The following is a 22,673-nucleotide window of genomic DNA, read 5'->3' on the forward strand; positions in this document are numbered from 1 at the left end:
GCGAGAGTGGGGAAACAAAAGAGTGATTGTCTGTTCTTTTGAGTTTTGAAGTTGAGTCTTTGCCCGACAAAGTGAAGTTAGGATATACAGTGAGGGAAAAAAGTTTTTGATCCCCTGCTGATTTTGTATGTTTACCCACTGACAAAGACATTATCAGTCTATAATTTTAATGGTAGGTTTATTTGAACAGTGAGAGACAGAATAACAACAAAACAATCAAGAAAAACACATGTCAAAAATGTTATAAATTGAATTGCATTTTAATGAGGGAAATAAGTATTTGACCCCCTCTCAATCAGAAAGATTTCTGGCTCCCAGGTGTCTTTTATACAGGTAACGAGCTGAGATTAGGAGCACACTCTTAAAGGGAGTGCTCCTAATCTCAGCTTGTTACCTGTATAAAAGATACCTGTCCACAGAAGCAATCAATCAATCAGATTCCAAACGGATCATTTCTTTGTCAGTGGGCAAACGTACAAAATCAGCAGGGGATCAAATACGTTTTTCCCTCACTGTATAAGTCATCCTGTACGAGCTTATGTGCCGAATACATTACGATGTTACAGGTGTCAAACTTATGGGCATGTGGCAGCAATGTGTAGGAGGGAGGTTCCAAGGTGTAAGAAGGGCACGAGACAAAAGAATGTGTAGCATTGGGGAAAGTAGTGGTATGCACTAATTGTAGGGGTGCCCATGGGGCTGGGAATCAGAAATGTCCCGTGCGAGAGAGGCAGGTTGAGGTTTCCAGTGTAAGAGTAGTGAGGCAGTGAAGAAAGTAGAGGAAGATGGGTCAAGGGGGGAGGAGTGGTGAGAGTAGTAGATATGTACCAGTACAGAGGGCTAGGCCAACAAGTGATATATGTTTCAGTAAGATTGGATTTTTAGCATTTATAGCAATGGTTATTAATTGTATTGCAGGGATGGAACGTAAGTCGAAGAAAATTGAGGTTGTGGTGGCAGCTGCAGAGAGGTATTTGGGTGTGTGAGAGTTGACATCAGAAGAGTTACAGGGTGTGTTAAGTGGTGTCCCATCCTTTCAGGTTGAGGGCATGAGGTAGGAATAAATAGATTGAAATAGTGGAGTAGGGTGGTGTTAAAAATTATTATTCATTTATTTTTGAATTTGTGAGTGTAGCGTTAGATGGTAGGGTATTACTTTATTTTATTTTTCAAGCAAAATATAAGGGAGTTGTACTCCAGTCTAGTAGGTGGCGGTAATGCAACATATTGGATGCCAACCGCTGTAAAACTTCATCGAAGAAGAAGTGGCTGCGATAACTAGTGTCGACAGAACGCAAGTCGCTTTTGTTGTTCCTTCGATTAAATAGAAGTCGGGGAAATCATATCTACTTGGTAGCTAACGTTAGCGATTTATTGTGGTAAATTAGCCAGAACACTTTGGACGATCCAAAGCCGTTTGATATGAAGTGAAATTAACTTGGTTCGTGGATCATCGACGCTCGGGTTACTTAACGAAAGCTAGCTAGGAGTTGTGTTGAGATTGGAAGCGGAAAGGGAAAGAAGGAAAAATCCGTGGTGGGAGTGGGATGCCTTGCGCAAATTGGAAGAAAGACTTGCCCGATGTTATGCGACAAATGGGTTTTCCGACTCGTGAAAGCGGGGCGTTATTTTATTAATATCAAGTTATAGGAATCGGTTGTTGGTGAGACATATTTCATAATTATCAGAAGCGAGCCACGTAACTAGCTACAGTACAGTAGGTATTGATAGTTAGCTAGACTTTTAAAATGGCGGAAGCCTGGCCCAGACCCCCGGCCCTCTTTTTGTTGTTGAGTTTGAGTGCCTGCTGGGAAGTGGATTCCTGCCCTGCTCCATGCTCTTGTACGAGGGGATCAGACGAAATCCAAATCCTGGATTGCAATAGGAAAAGGTTGTCCGTGGCCCCCCTGGATCCACCTCACGGGATTACTCATCTGTAAGCAGCTCGCCTAGTTAGCTACTACGGCTAGCTAACGTTAGCTAGCACGTTTGTTGACAAGCAACAGTGGGTTTCCCATGTTCTCTGTGGTGGCTCCTTAGCAAGCCACCTGGCCTTGTTAGCTTGCGAGCTAAGTCTATATTAGTTGTTTAACTCACAAGATACTAGTATAAAATCTGGATGTGATAATTTTTGTTTTTCTTGTAAAGATGCCAACTCAACTGCTACATCCACTGTAGCGGACTAACTGAAAGGTGGCTATGGACTTCTCCTGTAACGTTATGTAATAAATAATGCAATCTCCTTTTCAGCACTATGAATCACAATGATCTGACAACTGTTCCATACCTTGGAGAAGTTACCTCAAACATCACAACACTCTTATTGTAAGTCAAACCTATTTTATCCTCCTGTCAGTCTTGCAAGTTGTGCAATGTGATTCCTAGATGTCCTGTATTATGATAGAGAAGTGTCAAAGAAAGGAATCACTTCTGTCTTCCCTTAGTCATAGCCTACATGGTTTGTTTGTGTCATTACATGTTCACATTGATGGTGTCATCATATAGGTTCATGTTGATAATTATGTACGTTACTGATCATTGTGCACAGGGTCCACAACCTGATCTCAGAACTGTCGATGCATCAGCTGCAGCCATACATCTACTTGGAGACACTTGACCTGTCATCTAACTCTATCTCAGAGATCAAGGCTGGAGCCTTCCCACCAATGCAGCTGAAATACTTGTGGGTCCTGCCTGTGGCATTGTTTTCCAACTATTGTATACTACTTCTAATGAGGGAAGAGCTGGTCATTTCAGTCATAACCCAGTATTTGGCCATAGCCCAGAAGGGTATTCTACTTTACTTGTTGTCATTGGTTTGTTCATTTTGTGTTTCTGCTTCTCTGTCTCCCAGGAATTTAAGCAATAACAAGATCAGTATCCTTGAACCTGGCTGCTTTGACAACATTTCCAGCTCCCTGCTGGTCCTGAAGCTGAACAGGAACAGAATAACAATGCTGCCGTACAAAGTATTCAGGCTTCCCCAGCTGCAGTTTCTGTAAGTCAATGTTCATCTTTAGTCAATATATTCCCATAGTAATTATGAGCAGTTAAATACATTTTCTAACAAAAGTTTGCATTCATGACAGAATTTGTATGTTTCACAGATTCAATGTTGCACTGTTTTCGAGTAGTTAAAACAAATGGCTCTAAACTGCCTGTCTGACTACCCTAGGGAATTAAAGCGCAACAAGATCAAGATAGTGGACAGCCTGACCTTCAAAGGGATGGACTTACTGAAATCACTGAAGATGCAGCGGAATGGCATAACTAAGCTGATGGACGGTGCTTTCTTTGGGCTGAACAACATGGAGGAGCTGTGAGTTATTTTGCCTTATTGTCTTGTATTAGAAAGTTCATTACAGTATGTGTTTATATGCAATTAGGACTAGGAGGTGTGATATCCTGTCTTTTTAATACCTCAACCTTTGTCTTCTAATATATTCAGAGAGCTGGAGCACAACAACTTGACAGAGGTCAACAAAGGCTGGCTGTATGGCCTGCGCATGCTGCGTGTCCTGCGGATCAGCCAGAACGCCATCGGCATCATCCGACCAGACGCCTGGGAGTTCTGCCAAAATCTGGAGGAACTGTGAGTGTTCTCTTCCTAACCCCATCCCCACTTTTCTCACACTAGTACAAGACGGGAGTGCATCTGCACTAGTTTTGCATAAGAGCAATTTTTACCCCTTTTATGAAGCTGAAGGACCAGTATATAGTTGGGACTTGGGGAGGGTGTATTGCAGATCATTTATGTTGCACATGTATTTATGCTAATTCGTAAGGGGCCCGGATGTTTTAGTACAGTGTGATTGCACAAGACCATTGTCCAAGCTTGTCTCCTGTGGATGTCCTCCTCAGGGATCTGTCCTTCAACCACCTGACCCGGCTGGAGGAGACTGCGTTCAGTGGACTGGGTCTTCTGGAGAACCTGAACCTGGGAGATAACTCGGTCAGTCACCTGGGAGAGGGAGTCTTCAGCAGCTTGGCCAATCTGCACTCACTGTAAGGACGTCACACCACAGTATTAAAAACCTGTGCCTTTCATTCACTCATTATACATTCACATAACACAATAAACACTAACATGTTTTTGGCACCTCTGCATTCTGATGAAGGCTGCAAACTACAGTAGGTTTGTGTTTTTTTATATTTGTTGATTTGTCCTGTCTTTGTTTTGTTGATTAGTCTATTAGACTTTTGTAAGGTAAACCACTAAACTGTAGTATAGTAACTAGCACCTTCATGTTCTCATCATCATGTCTTTGCCTGTAGTATAGAACCACTCTTTCCATTGCTTAGTTGGACTGTGTAGTGTTTAATGCAATAATGACAAACATAGACTACGCATAATTGTTCTTAAAGACCTCTGAGGCAGGAAGAATAATGTTGAGTACCGAATAAATAGTGAATGTGGCCTCCGGCCAGAAGATTGGCTCAATTAACCAAATACTTTCCAAAATCGCTCTGGGAAGAGGAGAAGGGGCACTAACACAATTGACGTGCTGAGTTCCAAAGAAGGCATTGGGCTACAAAGAGAGAAAGTCAGGGCTCGGGGTCAGCACACCTCCCTGGGCCCTCCGTGGCAGGGGGAATTAGAGGGTTCAGGCCCTTTGAGAGCCACCCAGGCATGTGGAAGGAGAAACAAAAGCGCGCATGACCCGTCCTGTGAACACAAGCCCTCTGCAGGTTTTAGAAGGAGCCGTGAACCGTTAAATGCTAAACGCAGCCAATTAATCCCCTCATCAGAACTGCAGGAGTACTGAGCTATGACACTCTGTAAAGTATGCCGCTTTACATTTGCCAAGTGAATGAAATTGGTTTAGACACACAGAGCAGAAATTAACTTCTCTCTCACCAAGCAATGAGGCTCAGGGTGAGCTTTGTGCTTCTTATTCTGGGGAAAGTATTTTTTCTTACATACAGTATTTCTGTTTGCATTTCAGAGACATACGGAATAATGAGATCTCTTGGGCCATTGAGGACTCCATTGGTGTGTTTGTTGGAATGAAGAAGCTGAACACATTGTAAGGGCATTCTGCATAATATATATTAATGTTGTTGCTATGGATACTGATATCAGCAGTATATTTGTAGGCATATTTAATCTGAGACTGTTTATCCCCCAGGATTCTCCAGCGGAACAAGATCAAATCTATCACAAAGAAGGCCTTTGAGGGTCTGGAGGAACTAGAGCACCTGTAAGTACCTCTATAGCAAACCCACTCTGAGAGATGGTTGGTCTCCATTAACAGACAGCTATCACTTCAAGCCCGAGACAGGAGATGGTTCTGATTACCCCAGTGCAGCTGTTTTATTGCGCTAGTATCATAGGAAACCACTTTGATAATGTCATGATGCTAGCGCAGCACTTCATTTATATTTATTTTCTCCAACAGAGACCTGAGCAAGAATGGGATCATGTCCATCCACCCTGATTCTTTGTCTCACATGAAGCTGAAAGTCTTGTAAGTAGGACCTACTAATGTCTGAGGTGGTGGTCCTGAGTTCTTGTAGCAGAGGTTACAATATTTATTTCATATAGAATACAATTACAAATTGAAGAATGCTTTAATAATTTCATATTGTTGTGGCTGTGTGTCCTGTCCTCAGTGTCCTGAACACTAGCAGCCTGCTGTGTGACTGCCAGCTGCAGTGGCTGGGCCCGTGGTTGACTGACAACCACTTCCTGCAGTCTGTCTCAGCTACGTGTGCCCACCCTGCCAGCCTGCTGGGCCGCAACGTCCTGTCTGTCAGCCTGGAGGAGCTCGTCTGTGGTTAGTCACCTAGCTACCTACCCTGCTGTATTTAGTCTGGACCAGATCTTACTAACCCGGTTTCCATCCATCCTTTCTATATGAGTAAAGTAAATGTCAAATAAAAAATGTCACAACAGACCTGATGGAAACATCACATTTGTGTGATCTTTTTGTCGGTAAAATTAATCATGAGAGAAATGGAGGTGGAAACGCTTTTATACGCAAATATTGATATAATAACCATCATTTGGAAGTAAACTTAGAGTTACGTGATGACGTTGTGTGGTCCTCCCACTACGACTCGAAAGTATGCCGTTTACTAGGCTACAGATTAAATAAGTAATGATGAACTTCACAGGGTGGTGAAAGTGCACGGTGACGAGCTTGATGCTCCTTTCCAATAAATACTGAGGGTTTTATTCATGATGATCGATGCTTGGCTGCCGTTTGACAAATAGAAATGATCACGCTCTTTTGTCCATAATAATCTCATGTAGGCTACACCCGCACTGTATCTGCGAGCTGTTGGTTGCACGTGCCAAGACCAGAGTAGGCACATTCTCTATATAAAACCATCAGTAGAGTTGAAAATGCGATGGAAACACATTTAACTTGTATTTTGTATTCGGTACATGGGAATTTAACCGTAAAAGTGATTGTATGTGCACTATGTTATCACGCACAGTCTTTTATCTGCAACAAGCCAATTTGATGGAAACACGTCTTGTGGGAAAATGCGCATATTGTTTTGAATATTCACCTGAAAATCTGTCGCCAGTTGGATGGAAACTTAGCTACTGACTGGGACAATTATCACACAACGTGTCTCAGAACCTTTCTTTAAGTTTTTTTTATTAACTCATGGCCCTCTCCCTCCACTCTTTCCCACAGATTATTTCCCGAAGCCCCGGATCACTGAGCACCCTGAGACTGCCACCGCCCTGCGTGGGACCAACGTGACTCTGAGCTGCCTGGCGTCCAGCAGCAGTGACTCCCCCATGACCACGGCCTGGAGGAAGGACGGGGAGGTGCTGTACGAGGCAGAGATGCAGAACTACGCCCGCTACCAGGAGGGAGAGTTGGTCTACACCACCGTGCTGCACCTGCTCAACGTCAACTTCACAGACGAGGGACGCTACCAGTGTGTAGTCTCCAACCATTTTGGTGCCAACTACTCCAACCGGGCCAAGCTCACAGTCAATGGTGAGGGGGCTTTAAAGTTTCTCTTAAAAAGTTTAAGGCGTTTTTTCTATACATTTACGAACTGTTATCATGTTTCTTGGTTGGCATTGAGCTAAGTTTGAGCTGGCATGGTTGGGCTTACATATCAAGGCATTGCAATCTTCAACCTTTTTTTCCTACTTTCCTCTCTCAGAGCTACCGTCCTTCCTGAAGATACCCATGGATCTGACCATCCGTACAGGCACCATGGCCAGACTGGAGTGTGCCGCCGAGGGCCACCCCTCACCCCAGATTGCCTGGCAGAAAGACGGGGGCACAGACTTCCCTGCTGCCCGGGAGAGGAGGATGCACGTAATGCCTGACGATGACATCTTCTTCATTGCCAATGTAAAGACTGAGGACATGGGGGTGTACAGCTGCACAGCCCAGAATGCTGCAGGAAGCCTGTCAGCCAACGCTACACTCACTGTGCTAGGTGAACTGCCACTTAGAGTATCTCTTTATCAATTATCAGGTCAATACATACAGTTTTATATAATGTGTTCATAATTGGATTGCTGATTGTTAAATGTGAACTTAAATGTAAATCTCTCTCCTCCCAGAAACGCCGTCATTAATGCGTCCTCTGGAGGACAGGATGGTAGCTCGTGGGGAGACGGCGGTGCTCCAGTGTATAGCAGGAGGCAGCCCTGCGCCCCGTCTCAACTGGACCAAGGACGACGGGCCCCTGGTCCTCACAGAGCGTCACTTCTTCGCTGCCGCCAACCAGCTACTCATCATTGTGGATGCGGGGCCGGCGGACACCGGGAAGTACACATGCATCATGTCCAACACGCTGGGCACTGAACGCGGCCACATCTACCTCAGCGTGTCGCCATCGCCCAACTGTGACACGGCCGGCGGCTACGACCAGGACGGCTGGACCACGGTGGGCATCGTGGTGATCGTGGTGGTCTGCTGCGTGGTGGGCACCTCGCTGGTCTGGGTCTTCGTCATCTACCACATGCGACGGAAGAGCGAGGACTACAGTATAACCAACACAGATGAGCTGAACCTGCCGGCGGACATCCCCAGCTACCTGTCCTCTCAGCGCACGCTGTCGGAGCCTCAGGAGGGATACAGCAACTCTGAAGCAGGGAGCCACCAGCAGCTCATGCCACCACTGTCCAATGGCTATGTCCACAAGGGCACTGACGGTAACCTTACTATATTGACTTCCTAGATTCACCCTCTGTCTCCTTCATCGGAGGCCCTTTGACATGACAATGTTTTTTCTGTTTTTGTACTTACTAAAGATGGTTTGCTCAAATTTTGATTGACTGGTAAACTATTGCCCCTGACTGGTGAAAAGAAAGATGAGTCCCCATCCTGTTTGTGTTATGTCCAGGTGTGTGTTATGGTGACACAGGCAGCGAGGTGGACACAGAGGCCAACGGGATGCTACACTGCCACGTGGGCTCTCTGTTTACGGGACGGAGCAGCTTCCATCCTGGGGAGCCCCGCGAGGGACTGGCTGGGGTGCCTACAGGTGGGTTTAGTCATTAGAACCAACCAACCAACCAACAAAACTCGATCTTCTAAACAACACTTTTACAGCACAGTTTGTTGAAAGGTCTCCATCAGATAGTAGGGATTTGTTTCAGAGTAAGAGTATGTAGTTGACTGTCCTCAACAGGTGGTGCAGGGCCGCTGGTCATCTGCTCGGACTGCTACGACAACGCTAACATCTACTCTCGAACCCGGGAGTACTGCCCCTACGCCTACCTGGCCGAGGATGACCCCCTGGACAAGGGTCTCTCTGGCATCATGACCCACCTCCCCAAGGAGCCCTACAGGGAGCAGCACGCCCAGCATGAGGACACAGCCCTGGAGAGCCTCATCAACAACCAGGACTCCTCAGTCTTCCTCACCAGCCACGACCTTACCAAGAGGCTGAGCACAGCCCTCAGCCCCCCAGAACAACACTACAGCACCGGTGAGAGACCAGCTACAGACAAGCTATCTGACCTCCGTGGCATGCATGTCAACAATGAGCTCACAGAGATCTGTTTAGGCAGTGATTTCACAGACTGGTTATCTAACAGTGACCTCAGACATACTGTGAACTGACAGACATTCATTTTATATTAGGAGCTCAGACACTAGTTTTAACAGTCAGTTTTCTGGCACAGTCTAATCTATGAGCTCCTATGGATGCAAACCCTTTTTGTTGAGTAATAATGTATGTTTGGTCTCTCTGCAGATGTTCCCTCCAGGTCGTTTTGGGGCAAAGGAGAGGACTTGTCTACAGTGCCCCAACCAGGTCTGTCTCAGCAGCCTGTGAATGTGCACAAGACTCCCCACGTGTCTTCAGTTGGTGTGGGGGGAGAGGAGAGGAGTGGAGAGGGGGATGCCTCCCTTTCCCAGAGCACACAGGACCACAGAAGTGCCTCTTATAGGACTAAGCCTCAAGAGCACACCCACTCCCCCACATAAAGCCAGGCCCCTCCCCTATACACCTGGCCATCCTCTTCTCCAGCCACTACCTCCAAAGAGACGTATCACTTTCTGCCAAAAATGTTTTCTTGTATGTTTACATTACTTTCAATCACTCAGAGACGATTTGTTCCTACGAATTTGAAAAAGGACTGAACAGGTGACTGACGCCCCCCCCCCCCCCTGATTCCCTCCACCTCCCCTTCCTCCCTCTCTTTCTAGAGGAAACTATGAATGTATGCATCAAAGAGCCATGTTGGATGCTGCCTTTTGAGTTTTGAGACACCAGAAGTTTGAACGTGCTCACACCGTCCTCTGTACAAAAGTAGAGAATGGCAGCAGTGTTGATGGATCTCCTGAGCATTGTGCTTTACGCTTGCAGTTGCCACATTATTTGTACAGTCACTTGTTGGAGCAGCCTTCATGATTTAAGGTACAAGTCCAGGACCACCTCTGCTCTCTCGTCCAGGACTATCGGGGTCAAAGAGACCCCAGTTGTTGCTTGTTCAGCAGTGAGTGGTACGTACCTAATAGGACCTATAGGGCAAGAAGGATCCTCACTGAATGGATCCCACCTCTAGCCATCCGTATTGACTAACAGTCTGCTATTATACAAACCCAGAGACTGACACCCGACGTGGTGTGTGTGTATATATGCAATATTCATTTCCCCTATTCTCATCAATGTATCTTAAGCTCAGATTGTTTTGCCTTGTGTCAAATAGAGGCAGTCGTACCGACAGTTACTCATGTTTTTTTTAATATGAAAGCGCACTGTCAAAGCGAATAACATATTTGGTATTGCACATTTGACAATCATGGTTTCGGTGGCCTCTGATGGTTCTTTCAGATGGTTTTCAACAGGCATTCTCAGTAACACTCCATCAGGGAACCGTATGGTTTCTAGTCACCTATATGCACTGATAATATTTTCCTCAATCTTATTTTACAGGCACTTACCTCTTATGGTGGTATGTTTTATTATGCAGTGTGCATGCCATTTCAGATTCCTAGAATGATAATATGCCTTTACCACCAATTTCATCAACCCTAGATACTTACCAGATTTTACCTTGGGACTGTGAAGAATGTATTATATGTATTAAACATGTATGTGTACATATGGTCATTAATCTATTCAATACTATGTCCCTCAAGACCTTAGCAGAATCATTTTATTCCTAAATTGTAGTAAGTTTTAATTTTATTTCATTTGTATTTTTTGCATGTGTGTCTGTCAGTATTGTTTTTGTAGTCACTCCTGGGTGAATCCTAACTTGAGATAGATTTCCACAACATTGCAGATACTGCATAAACACAAGTGTTTCTTGTCACATGCTATTTATTTAACTGTGTTACATAATGCATTCCTGCTGAAATCAAAACCTTTAGATGAGACATTCTGTGTGGCATTGCTTGAGAAAGCATCTGGTACAAAACCATTCCAAGCCCATGCCACTGCATTCATTATTAGCTTAAATAGGGATCACAGATTACGCTCTCTGCTGGATAATTAAGGCAGGTAGTTATTGTAGCTGATCGCTTAACCATCACACATTTATGACTCACTCATTGCTCCAGTGGAAGCCGTTCTCCAACCCAAGTCTTTGTGTATTGCTCCTCTAAATGATGTTGGATTTTATATGGACCATTCTTTCTAATGGGAGCTCAACTATGTCCACAGGACATGCATTTTAATTTTTGTTGAAACATGTTTTTATTTTTACTAACACATCTTAGTGTCTGCTTTGTGTTGCTCTCAGAACATCTTGTTTTTTGTAATTCTACCAAAGTTCAGCAGTAATGCTCTGGCAATATTTAAAATGCTGCTTGTTTTCTGTCTTATTGGAAGTTTTGCATTTTGTCAAGTGTATTTTTCTAATCTTGACTACTTGTACATTCTGTAAAGCATGTATAAAGATTATTTTGTTTCTTGAAATGTAGTTGTCATTAAAACAATAATCACAAATTCTGATAATTCCGACCGGATGTGATTTAAAATGTATTTTGTGAAAATAGGCTTTAAATATGTTTTGGTCACACGGACTGGGACATGTTCCGGGTTGCCTCTGCGAATAACATTGACATATACACAGACACGGTGACTGAGTTCATCTGGCGGACTCACTAAAGACATGCTTCGTTTGTAAATGATGTCTGAGAGTTGGAGCTTGCCCCTGGCTATCTGTAAATTTTTAAAAAAAACTAGAAAATGTGTCCGACTGCTTTGCCTAATATATAAGGAATTTTAAATCATTTATACTTGTACTTTTGATACTTAAGTATATTTTAACAATTACAATTACTTTGGATACTTTAGTATATTTTAAACCAAATGCTTTTAGACTTTTATTCAAGTTGTATTTTACTGGGTGACTTTCACTTTTACTCAAGTATGACAATTGGGTACTTCTTCCAACACTGCGTGATTTGATGTCATTTTATCTGAAGCAAATGACCTTTAGCCTTCTTGGATGGGCACTTCTAATGTAACTCTATGGCAGCACCCAATCGGCTTTAATTTTCGAGCACTCCCCTTAGATTTTGTGGTGAAGTAGTGTCCCCATGAGTGACAGAACACTGAGCCGATCACGTCGCAACTAGAGAACATTACCAACCCCTACGCTCCGTATTTTCTGATGGCTGCCCCACCACAGAAAGCACTGAGCTAGGCTGAAACACCTGCATTTTGGAGCTGACTTACTCCAGAAAGTAAAAAAGAAACTGTTTTTATGCAGCTTTATTAACTCAATGATTATATGTTTTACATTGTTTGCAAACTGATATGTGACACTTAATAATGCCAAAATAACATGCAAAACAGGCTCTGTCCTGAATGACGGGTAGCCATTGCATATGTATATATTGTATTCTAGTGAAGTCCATTCTATTCAACTATTGCTGTACACGTATTCTTCAGATATACTATATATATGTGGTCCTCTGTAGCTCAGCTGGTAGACCACGGCGCTTATAATGCCAGGGTAGTGGGTTCGATCCCCGAGACCACCCATACACAAAAATGTATGCACGCATGACTGTAAGTCGCTTTGGGTAAAAGCGTCTGCTAAATGGCATATTATTATATTCTATCCACATACTGTCCATAATGTCTATACATCCCATCACATATATTTACAGTACCAAGTTTGGACACACCTACTCATTCAAAGGTTTTTCTTTATTTTTACTATTTTCTACATTGTAGAATAATAGTGAAAACATCAAAACTATGAAATAACACATATGGAATCATGTAGTAACCAAGAAAGTGTTAAACAAATCAAAATATATTTTATATTTGAGATTCTTCAAATAGCCACCCTTTGCATTTATGACAGCTTTGCACACTCTTGACATTCTCTCAAGCAGCTTCACCTGGAATGCATTTCCAACAGTCTTGAAGGAGTTCCCACATATGCTGAGCACTTGTTGGCTGCTTTTCCTTCACTCTGCCGTCCGACTCATCCCATACCATCTCAATTGGGTTGAGGTCGGGGGATTGTGGAGGCCAGGTCATCTGATGCAGCACTCCATCACTCTCCTTGGTAAAATAGCCCTTACACAGCCTGGAGGTGTGTTTTGTGTCATTGTCCTGTTGAAAAACAAATGACAGTCCCACTAAGCCCAAACCAGATGGGATGGTATATCGCTGCAGAATGCTGTGATAGCCATGCTGGTTAAGTTGGGTTGAGGTCGGGGGATTTGATCATATTACTCCAGTGCTAGCTTCCCTACACTGGCTTCCTGTTAAGGCAAGGGCTGATTTCAAGGTTTTACTGTTAACCTATAAAGCGTTACATGGGCTTGCTCCTACCTATCTTTCCGAGTTGGTCCTATTACTCCAGTGCTAGCTTCCCTACACTGGCTTCCTGTTAAGGCAAGGGCTGATTTCAAGGTTTTACTGTTAACCTATAAAGCGTTACATGGGCTTGCTCCTACCTATCTTTCCGAGTTGGTCCTGCCGTACATACCAATACGTACGCTACGGTCACAAGACGCAGGCCTCCTAATTGTCCCTAGAATTTCTAAGCAAACAGCGGGAGGCAGGGCTTTCTCCTATAGATCTCCATTTTTATGGAACAGTCTGCCTACCCATGTGAGAGACGCAGACTCGGTCTCAACCTTTAAGTCTTTACTGAAGACTTATCTCTTCAGTAGGTCATATGATTGAGTGTAGTCTGGCCCAGGAGTGTGAAGGTGAACGGAAAGGCTGGAGCAACGAACAGCCCTTGCTGTCTCTGCCGGGCCGGTTCCCCTCTCCACTGGGGTTCTCTGCCTCTAACCCTGTTGCAGGGGCTGAGTCACTGGCTTGCTGGTGCTCTTTCATGCCGTCCCTGGGGGGGGTGCGTCACTTGAGTGGGTTGAGTTACTGACGTGATCTTCCTGTCTGGGTTGGCGCCCCCCCCCCCCTTGGTTTGTGCTGTGGTGGAGACCTCTGTGGGCTATACTCGGCCTTGTCTCAGGATTGTAAGTTGGTGGTTGGGGATATCCCTCTAGTGGTGCGGGGGCTGTGCTTTGGCGGAGTGGGTGGGGTTATATCCTTCCTGTTTGGCCCTGTCCGGGGGTTTCTTCGGATGGGGCCACAGTGTCTCCGGACCGCTCCTGTCTCAGCCTCCAGTATTTATGCTGCAGTAGTTTATGTGTCGGGGGGCTGGGGTTAGTTGGTTATACCTGGAGTACTTCTCCTGTCTTATCCAGTGTCCTGTGTGAATTTAAGTATGCTCTCTCTAATTCTCTCGTTCTCTCTTTCTCTCTGAGAACCTGAGCCCTAGGACCATACGTCAGGACTACCGGGCATGATGACACCTTGCTGTCCCCAGTCCGCCTGGCCTTGCTGCTATTCCAGTTTCAACTGTTCTGCCTGCGGCTACGAAACCCCTACCTGTCCCAGACCTGCTGTTTTCAACTCTAAATGATCGGCTATGAAAAGCCAACTGAGAGACCTGAGCCCTAGGACCATACGTCGGGACTACCGGCCGTGGTGACTCCTTGCTGTCCCCAGTCCGCCTGGCCTTGCTGCTATTCCAGTTTAAACTGTTCTGCCTGCGGTTATGGAACCCCTACCTGTCCCAGACCTGCTGTTTTAAACTCTAATGATCGGCTATGAAAAGCCAACTGAGATTTATTCCTGATTATTATTTGACCATGCTTGTCACTTATGAACATTTTTGAACATCTTGGCATGGTTCTGTTATAATCTCCACCCGGCACAGCCAGAAGAGGACTGGCCACCCCTCATAGCCTGGTTCCTCTCTAGGTTTCTTCCTAGGTTTTGCCTTTCTAGGGAGTTTTTCCTAGCCACCGTGCTTCTACACCTGCATTACTAGCTGTTTGGGGTTTTAGGCTGGGTTTCTGTACAGCACTTCGAGATATTAGCTGATGTAAGAAGGGCTATATAAAATAAAATTGAAAATTGATTGATTAAGTGTGCTTTGAATTCTAAATAAATCACACACAGTGTCACCAGCAAAGCACCCCCACTCCATAACACCACCTCCTCCATGCTTTACAGTGGGAACTACACATGCGGAGATCATCTGTTCACCCACACCGCATCTCACAAAGACATGGTGGTTGGAACCAGAAATCTCCAATTTGGACACCAGACCAAAGGACAAATTTCCACCGGTCTAATGTTCATTGCTCGTGATTCTTGGCCCAAGCAGGTCTTTTCTTCTTATTGGTGTCCTTTAGTAGTGGTTTCTTTGCAGCAATTCGACCATGAAGGCCTGATTCACACAGTCCCCTCTGAACAGTTGATGTTGAGATGTGTCTGTTACTTTTATTTGGGCTGAAATTTCTGAGGCTGGTAACTAATGAACTTATCCTCTGCAGCAGAGGTAACTCTGGGTCTTCCATTCCTGTGGCAGTCCTCATGAGAGCCAGTTTCATCATAGCGCTGGAAGTTCTTGAAATGTTCCGTATTGACTGACCTTCATGTCTTAAAGTAATGATGGACTGTCGTTTCTCTTTGGTTATTTGAGCTGTTCCTGCCATAATATGGACTTGGTCTTTTCCCAAATAGGGCTATCTTCTGTATACCCCCCTACCTTGTCACAACACAACTGATTGGCTCAAACACATTAAGAAGGAAAGAAATTCCACAAATTAACTTTTAAGAAGGCACACCTGTTAATTGAAATGAATTCCAGGTGACTACCTCATGAAGCTGGTTGAGAGAATGCCAAGAGTGTGCAAAGCTGTCATCAAGGCAAAGGGTGGCTATTTGAAGAATCTCAAATATAAAATATATTTGGATTTGTTTAACAATTTTTTTGGTTACTACATGATTCCATATGTGTTATTTCATAGTTTTGATGTTTTCACTATTATTCTACAATAAAAGAAATAGTAAAAATAAAGAAAAACCCTTGAATGAGTAGGTGTGTCCAAACTTTTGACTGGTAGTGTAGATGTATATATATACACTGCTCAAAAAAATAAAGGGAACACTAAAATAACACATCCTAGATCTGAATGAATGAAATAATCTTATTAAATACTTTTTTCTTTACATCGTTGAATGTGCTGACAACAAAATCACACAAAAATGATCAATGGAAATCAAATTTATCAACCCATGGAGGTCTGGATTTGGAGTCACCCTCAAAATTAAAGTGGAAAACCACACTACAGGCTGATCCAACTTTGATGTAATGTCCTTAAAACAAGTCAAAATGAGGCTCAGTAGTGTGTGTGGCCTCCACGTGCCTGTATGACCTCCCTACAACGCCTGGGCATGCTCCTGATGAGGTGGCGGATGGTCTCCTGAGCGATCTCGTCCCAGACCTGGACTAAAGCATCCGCCAACTCCTGGACAGTCTGTGGTTCAACGTGGCGTTGGTGGATGGAGCGAGACATGATGTCCCAGATGTGCTCAATTGGATTCAGGTCTGGGGAACGGGCGGGCCAGTCCATAACATCAATGCCTTCCTCTTGCAGGAACTGCTGACACACTCCAGCCACATGAGGTCTAGCATTGTCTTGCATTAGGAGGAACCCAGGGCCAACCGCACCAGCATATGGTCTCACAAGGGGTCTGAGGATCTCATCTCGGTACCTAATGGCAGTCAGGCTACCTCTGGCGAGCACATGGAGGGCTGTGCGGCCCCCCAAAGAAATGCCACCCCACACCATGACTGACCCACCGCCAAACCGGTCATGCTGGAGGATGTTGCAGGCAGCAGAACGTTCTCCACAGCGTCTCCAGACTCTGTCACGTCTGTCACATGTGCTCAGTGTGAACCTGCTTTCATCTGTGAAGAGCACAGGGCGCCAGTGGCAAATTTGCCAATCTTGGTGTTCTCTGGCAAATGCCAAACGTCCTGCACGGTGTTGGGCTGTAAGCACAACCCCCACCTATGGACGTCGGGCCCTCATACCACCCTCATGGAGTCTGTTTCTGACCGTTTGAGCAGACACATGCACATTTGTGGCCTGCTGGAGGTCATTTTGCAGGGCTCTGGCAGTGCTCCTCCTGCTCCTCCTTGCACAAAGGCGGAGGTAGCAGTCCTGCTGCTGGGTTGTTGCCCTCCTACGGCCTCCTCCACGTCTCCTGATGTACTGGCCTGTCTCCTGGTAGCGCCTCCATGCTCTGGACACTACACTGACAGACACAGCAAACCTTCTTGCCACAGTTCGCATTGATGTGCCATCCTGGATGAGCTGCACTACCTGAGCCACTTGTGTGGGTTGTAGACTCCGTCTCATGCTACCACTAGAGTGAAAGCACCGCCAGCATTCAAAAGTGACCAAAACATCAGCCAGGAAGCATAGGAACTGAGAAGTGGTCTGTGGTCACCACCTGCAAAACCAGTCCTTTATTGGGGGTGTCTTGCTAATTGCCTTTAATTTCCACCTGTTGTCTATTCCATTTGCACAACAGCATGTGAAATTTATTGTCAATCAGTGTTGCTTCCTAAGTGGACAGTTTGATTTCACAGAAGTGTGATTGACTTGGAGTTACATTGTGTTGTTTAAGTGTTCCCTTTATTTTTTTGAGCAGTGTATTATACTCGTCCTAAAATTTAGATATTTCTTAATTCCATTATTTTACTTTTAAATGTTTGTGTATTGTTGTGTATTGTTAGATTCTACTGCACTGTAGGAACTAGGGACACACTTACTTCCATACACCAGCAATAACATCTGCTAAACATGTGTATGCGGCCAATAACATTTGATTTGATTTGAAGAAATAAGCCAATGGAAAAATGTGTAGTTAAGACATTCCCTATTTCAAATGAGTCATGCCAACTTTAAAAGGCACTCATATTTTACTGATCTTGGTCTTAAATTATGCCATTAAAATGGTCAACTAGACGTCTGCATTGGCCGTACAGCATTTACGGTGATACGGCCTCTGCAGAAGTCAGGGCATTCATACTTCTTGCGCAGTGCAGAGCTGTTGTGAAGGAAGTTGTCAAGGAAGTCAGTTTGTGTTTATGTAGATGTCAGCGTGGAGCTATAACGGAGCCCTCCGCATTGTTACAAAATTTGAGAGGCGCATGGTGATGCGATATAGACACAGATAGAACAATGCGACAGATATTTCACTGGATGTATAAATGTGGAAGATGGAACGAGATGGATTTTGGCCGACATTCCGCAAAGTTTTTCATCAATTAAACATTTGATCTCAATACAGTTTTCTGTTTCCAAAACTAGAATATGTTATGAACAGAGTAGACTAAGTTTAGTAGACTTTACCCTTTGCAAAAGTTTTTAAAAATCGAGCTGGTTAGAAGGAATGAAAATGTATTCACTCACTAACTGTAAATCGCTCTGAATAAGAGCGTCTGCTAAATTACTAAAATGTAAATGTGTTGCAATGGCAAATTGAGATATTGCACACGCGCACTTCACAGAGTAGGCGTTCCCTAACGGAAATATGCAGAGTATACTAGAAAGCGGCAATAGGATATCCCTTGCGCATGCTTGGCTCTGCCCACCTCCTTGCTTGTTCTGCCCACTATGACTAATTTGTTCCTATTGGAAACGACAAGCTGTGGTCTATCTTAGTTTAGTTATAAAAATATTTGGTATAGAGCTCAATTTGGCCTCTCATGCCTCTGGAGGCTCCGCAATGCATCACACCCTCCATACGGAGCCTCCGATCACATACGGATCAAGCATAAATTCCCTCCATACGGAGCCTCCGATCACATTTCGGATCAAGCATACATTGGTTTTAAGCCTGTCTCATCCTTCCCATTCGAAATAGTTCGCATATATTATGACAGTTTTGTGACCTTTTTGTTCGTTGGTGTTCGGCAGAGTTTTTTGGGGGATGTTCGCGCACATTTTTCTTGAGGCAAGTCGAAGTTTGGTAGCCGAAGTTACGCCCTACGTCTGTGATTGGTCAACAGTACTAGTTGAGTGGGAACTATGGACGGGATTCTTCAATGAAGTGTTAGTTGTCATTCAACGAGAGACGATTCATTTTCATGCACATGCTTTCACTTGAAAAATACTGCACCAAACATCTTAGACTAAGACCTTGGCAAAAACGTCAATTAATTAGATTTCCTGATTTCTTAGATTAATTCCGCACAGACGTTCTCTTCGCCTAGCTGAGTTCTGCTAGGCGGCAAACCGAACCTATGTATGCAGACGCTTTTAGGGCATATCATGCTGATAAAGAACAAAGTTGTAAAGAAGTTTATCTGATTTTTGACTAATCCTTGAGTCTTTGGGCTTTGAAGTGTGCAGGGGGGTAGAACAGAACTGGGTGTGAGTGAGTCATTTCCTAAACCTCATCAAAGGCATCATCATGGCAATGCTGCTCACCACCCTCCATCAGGCAATGAATTATTCAATACAATGTCCAGGGTGGCATCATCTCACTAGCCAAACACACATCTGATCTCACCCTTTTATGTTTCATCCAGATAAATTCTGGTATGCAGATGCAAGCTCTTTGTACCATGCCACACAGCATAAACTGCATTGCAGAGGGTAAATTCATAAATATCTGGGTGAGTCTGGATTTTTGACATATTTCTTGACTATTCTCTGCCATTAAAAAGTATGTTCAGGTACATTTTAATGGCAGCAATTTGATTTCGACCTATTGCTGTTGAATTGGACTATCCCTGTCAGTTTGGCAAATATCTGTGTATCACAGGGAAGACGGAATAAGGGCAATAAAGTCTCAGATTAAATAGAATTTACTGTATACAAATTATTTTTTAATGTAATTAATTGTAATGCCTTATCTCTCCACTTCTGCTGGGTTGAAGTTATATATAATAGTCAGAGGGTGGCACTGTGGAGACGTGTACAGAATAATAGACAATTTGTGAAGGATTATAAGCAATTTGGTCTCCCAATTTGTATGCGTTTTAACAGCAACCGTGTAGCCTATATTTGGTATTCTAAAGTTTCCTGTTATCCATCACAGGACTCAACCTCCACCCAAATAATTCTGCCATGCAATAACTACTGAGAGAAAGCATGCACAAATGTATTTCTATCTATATTGGTAATACTTGATACTAAGCATGTATAAAGGGGCTATAAGTAGTTTATAAAAACGGTTATAGCAGGGGTATTCAACGGGGGGGGGGTTATTCAATGTTTTTATGAATATCGCTAGCAACAACAGAATAAACACATTTGAATTGAATTACATAACTACAGTAGAAAAGAGGAGCATATCTTCATTCGAATGATTACACAAATTACACTCATTGGAGCAAATTATGGAGTATCTGACATAGGCTACCAGTGCGGGAAGTGCCGCTGACTGCTGGTAAGCTTTCTTGACTTGGACATACATTTTTGACAACACATGGCTAACTTTTGTTTAAAGGAAAAATCCAGTCAAACTATCTTTTGGTATTTTTTGCATTATTCCACTGTTGATACAGATGATGATGTGGCAAGTGACACTTTGCTTCTTGAAGTTCCTATATCTTGACTGCTGACATGCAAAACATTTTGGGACTGTATTAACAGTGGACTAATTTAAAAATACCTAAATATGGTTTTGAGTGAATTTTCCCTTTAACCAGCTAAACAGCTACTCAAAATGTGTTTGGATTTACCTTTCTAGGCTATGTTAGAGTTTACACTTCCTCTTCCAATTAGGTAACACTTTATTTGGATAGTCCATCTGTAGATGCTCTACAGACTATCTACAGACTATCAGTAACATGTCAACTATCTACTAACCCTAACCCTTATCCTAACCCTAAACTTAACCCTTAACCTAACCCTTATTCTAAACCTAACCCTAACCATATACTTAGCAAGCAAACAGTTGTTTATCAACAGATAGTTTGTTGATAGTGTGACCATCTGAAGAGCATCTACAGATGGACAATTCGGACTATCCAAATAAAGTGTGATCTCCAATTATAATGTGGGAAGGTCAAAATAATGAAAAACTATTTACCAAATCTATTAATTTTAAAATAAATATTGAGATCTCTTTGCCATTATCATTCACCTGGTAAGACAAGACGTGAGGTCCCTGGGTCGCCTGTTTGCCAGGGAGGCAAGAAAGAGTTGAAGACCCTGCTGAATCCTCCTCCCCCTCCTCCCTCTCTGTGGATGACTTTGTCAACCATTTTGAAAAGAAGGTTGACGACATCCGATCCTCGTTTGTTAAGTCAAATGACACTGCTGGTCCTGCTCACACTGCCCTACCCTATGCTTTGACTTCTTTCTCCCCTCTCTCTCCAGATAAAATCCTGCGACTTGTGACGGCCGGCCGCCCAACAACCTGCCCGCTTGACCCTATCCCCTCCTCTCTTCTCCAGACCATCTCCGGTGACCTTCTCCCCTACCTCACCTCGCTGATCAACTCATCCTTGACCGCTGGCTATGTCCCTTCCGTCTTCAAGAGAGCGAGAGTTGCACCCCTTCTCAAAAAAACATCACTCTGATGTCAACAACTACAGAGCAGTATCCCTTCTTTCTTTTCTCTCCAAAACTATTGAGCGTGCCATCTTTAGCCAACTCTCTTGCTATCTCTCTCAGAATGACCTTCTTGATCCAAACCAGTCAGGTTTCAAGACTGGTTATTCAACTGAGACTGCTCTTCTCTGTGTCACGGAGGCTCTCCGCACTGCTAAAGCTAACTCTCTCTCCTCTGCTCTTGTCCTTCTAGACCTGTCTGCTGCCTTTGATACTGTGAACCATCAGATCCTCCTCTCCACCCTCTCCGAGCTGGGCATCTCCGGCGCGGCTCACTCTTGGATTGCGTCCTACCTGACCAGTCGCTCCTACCAAGTGGCGTGGCAAGAAGCTGTCTCCGCACCACGTGCTCTCACCACTGGTGTCCCCCAGGGCTCAGTTCTAGGCCCTCTCCTATTCTCGCTATACACCAAGTCACTTGGCTCTGTCATATCCTCACATGGCCTCTCCTATCATTGCTACGCAGACGACACACAACTAATCTTCTCCTTTCCCCCTTCTGATAACCAGGTGGCGAATCGCATCTCTGCATGTCTGGCAGACATATCAGTATGGATGACAGATCACCACCTCAAGCTGAACCTTGGCAAGACGGAGCTGCTCTTCCTCCCGGGGAAGGACTGCCTGTTCCATGATCTCGCCATCACGGTTGACAACTCCGTTGTGTCCTCCCTCCAGAGTGCGAAGAGCCTTAGCGTTACCCTGGACAACACCCTGTCATTCTCCGCTAACATCAAGGCGGTGACCCGATCCTGTAGGTTCATGCTCTACAACATTCGGAGAGTACGACCCTGCCTTACACAGGAAGCGGCACAGGTCCTAATCCAGGCACTTGTCATCTCCCGTCTGGATTACTGCAACTCGCTGTTGGCTGGGCTCCCTGCCTGTGCCATTAAACCCCTACAACTCATCCAGAATGCCGCAGCCCGTCTGGTGTTCAACCTTCCCAAGATCTCTCACGTCACCCCGCTCCTCCGCACACTCCACTGGCTTCCAGTTGAAGCTCGCATCTGCTACAAGACCATGGTGCTTGCCTACGGAGCTGTGAGGGGAACGGCACCTCCGTACCTTCAGGCTCTGATCAGTCCCTACACCCAAACGAGGGCATTGCGTTCATCCACCTCTGGCCTGCTGGCTCCCCTACCTCTGCGGAAGCACAGTTCCCGCTCAGCCCAGTCAAAACTGTTCGCTGCTCTGGCACCGCAATGGTGGAACAAGCTCCCTCACGACGCCAGGACAGCGGAGTCACTCACCACCTTCCGGAGACATTTGAAACCCCACCTCTTTAAGGAATACCTGGGATAGTATAAAGTAATCCTTCTACCCCCCCCC

At 44.6% G+C, this 22,673-nt stretch overlaps 1 protein-coding gene across 1 annotated transcript; it reads left to right on the plus strand.

Moving 5' to 3' along the window:
* The first annotated feature begins 1,284 nt into the window (after positions 1–1,284).
* On the plus strand, positions 1,285–11,609 carry LOC311134296 (leucine-rich repeats and immunoglobulin-like domains protein 2). The gene is made up of 17 exons (XM_084167931.1): positions 1,285–1,936; positions 2,251–2,325; positions 2,549–2,683; positions 2,855–2,998; positions 3,176–3,319; positions 3,449–3,592; positions 3,862–4,005; positions 4,947–5,027; positions 5,130–5,201; positions 5,400–5,468; positions 5,614–5,777; positions 6,651–6,962; positions 7,135–7,416; positions 7,544–8,137; positions 8,329–8,469; positions 8,617–8,916; positions 9,184–11,609. Exons 1-17 carry the CDS (start codon positions 1,749–1,751, stop codon positions 9,414–9,416), a joined length of 3,222 nt encoding a protein of 1,073 aa, XP_084024057.1. The 5' UTR covers positions 1,285–1,748; the 3' UTR covers positions 9,417–11,609.
* The last annotated feature ends 11,064 nt before the right edge of the window (positions 11,610–22,673 follow it).

Source organism: Coregonus lavaretus (assembly GCF_964263955.1).
Source record: "Coregonus lavaretus genome assembly, chromosome: 8".
In the NCBI taxonomy this organism is placed as follows: domain Eukaryota; kingdom Metazoa; phylum Chordata; class Actinopteri; order Salmoniformes; family Salmonidae; genus Coregonus; species Coregonus lavaretus.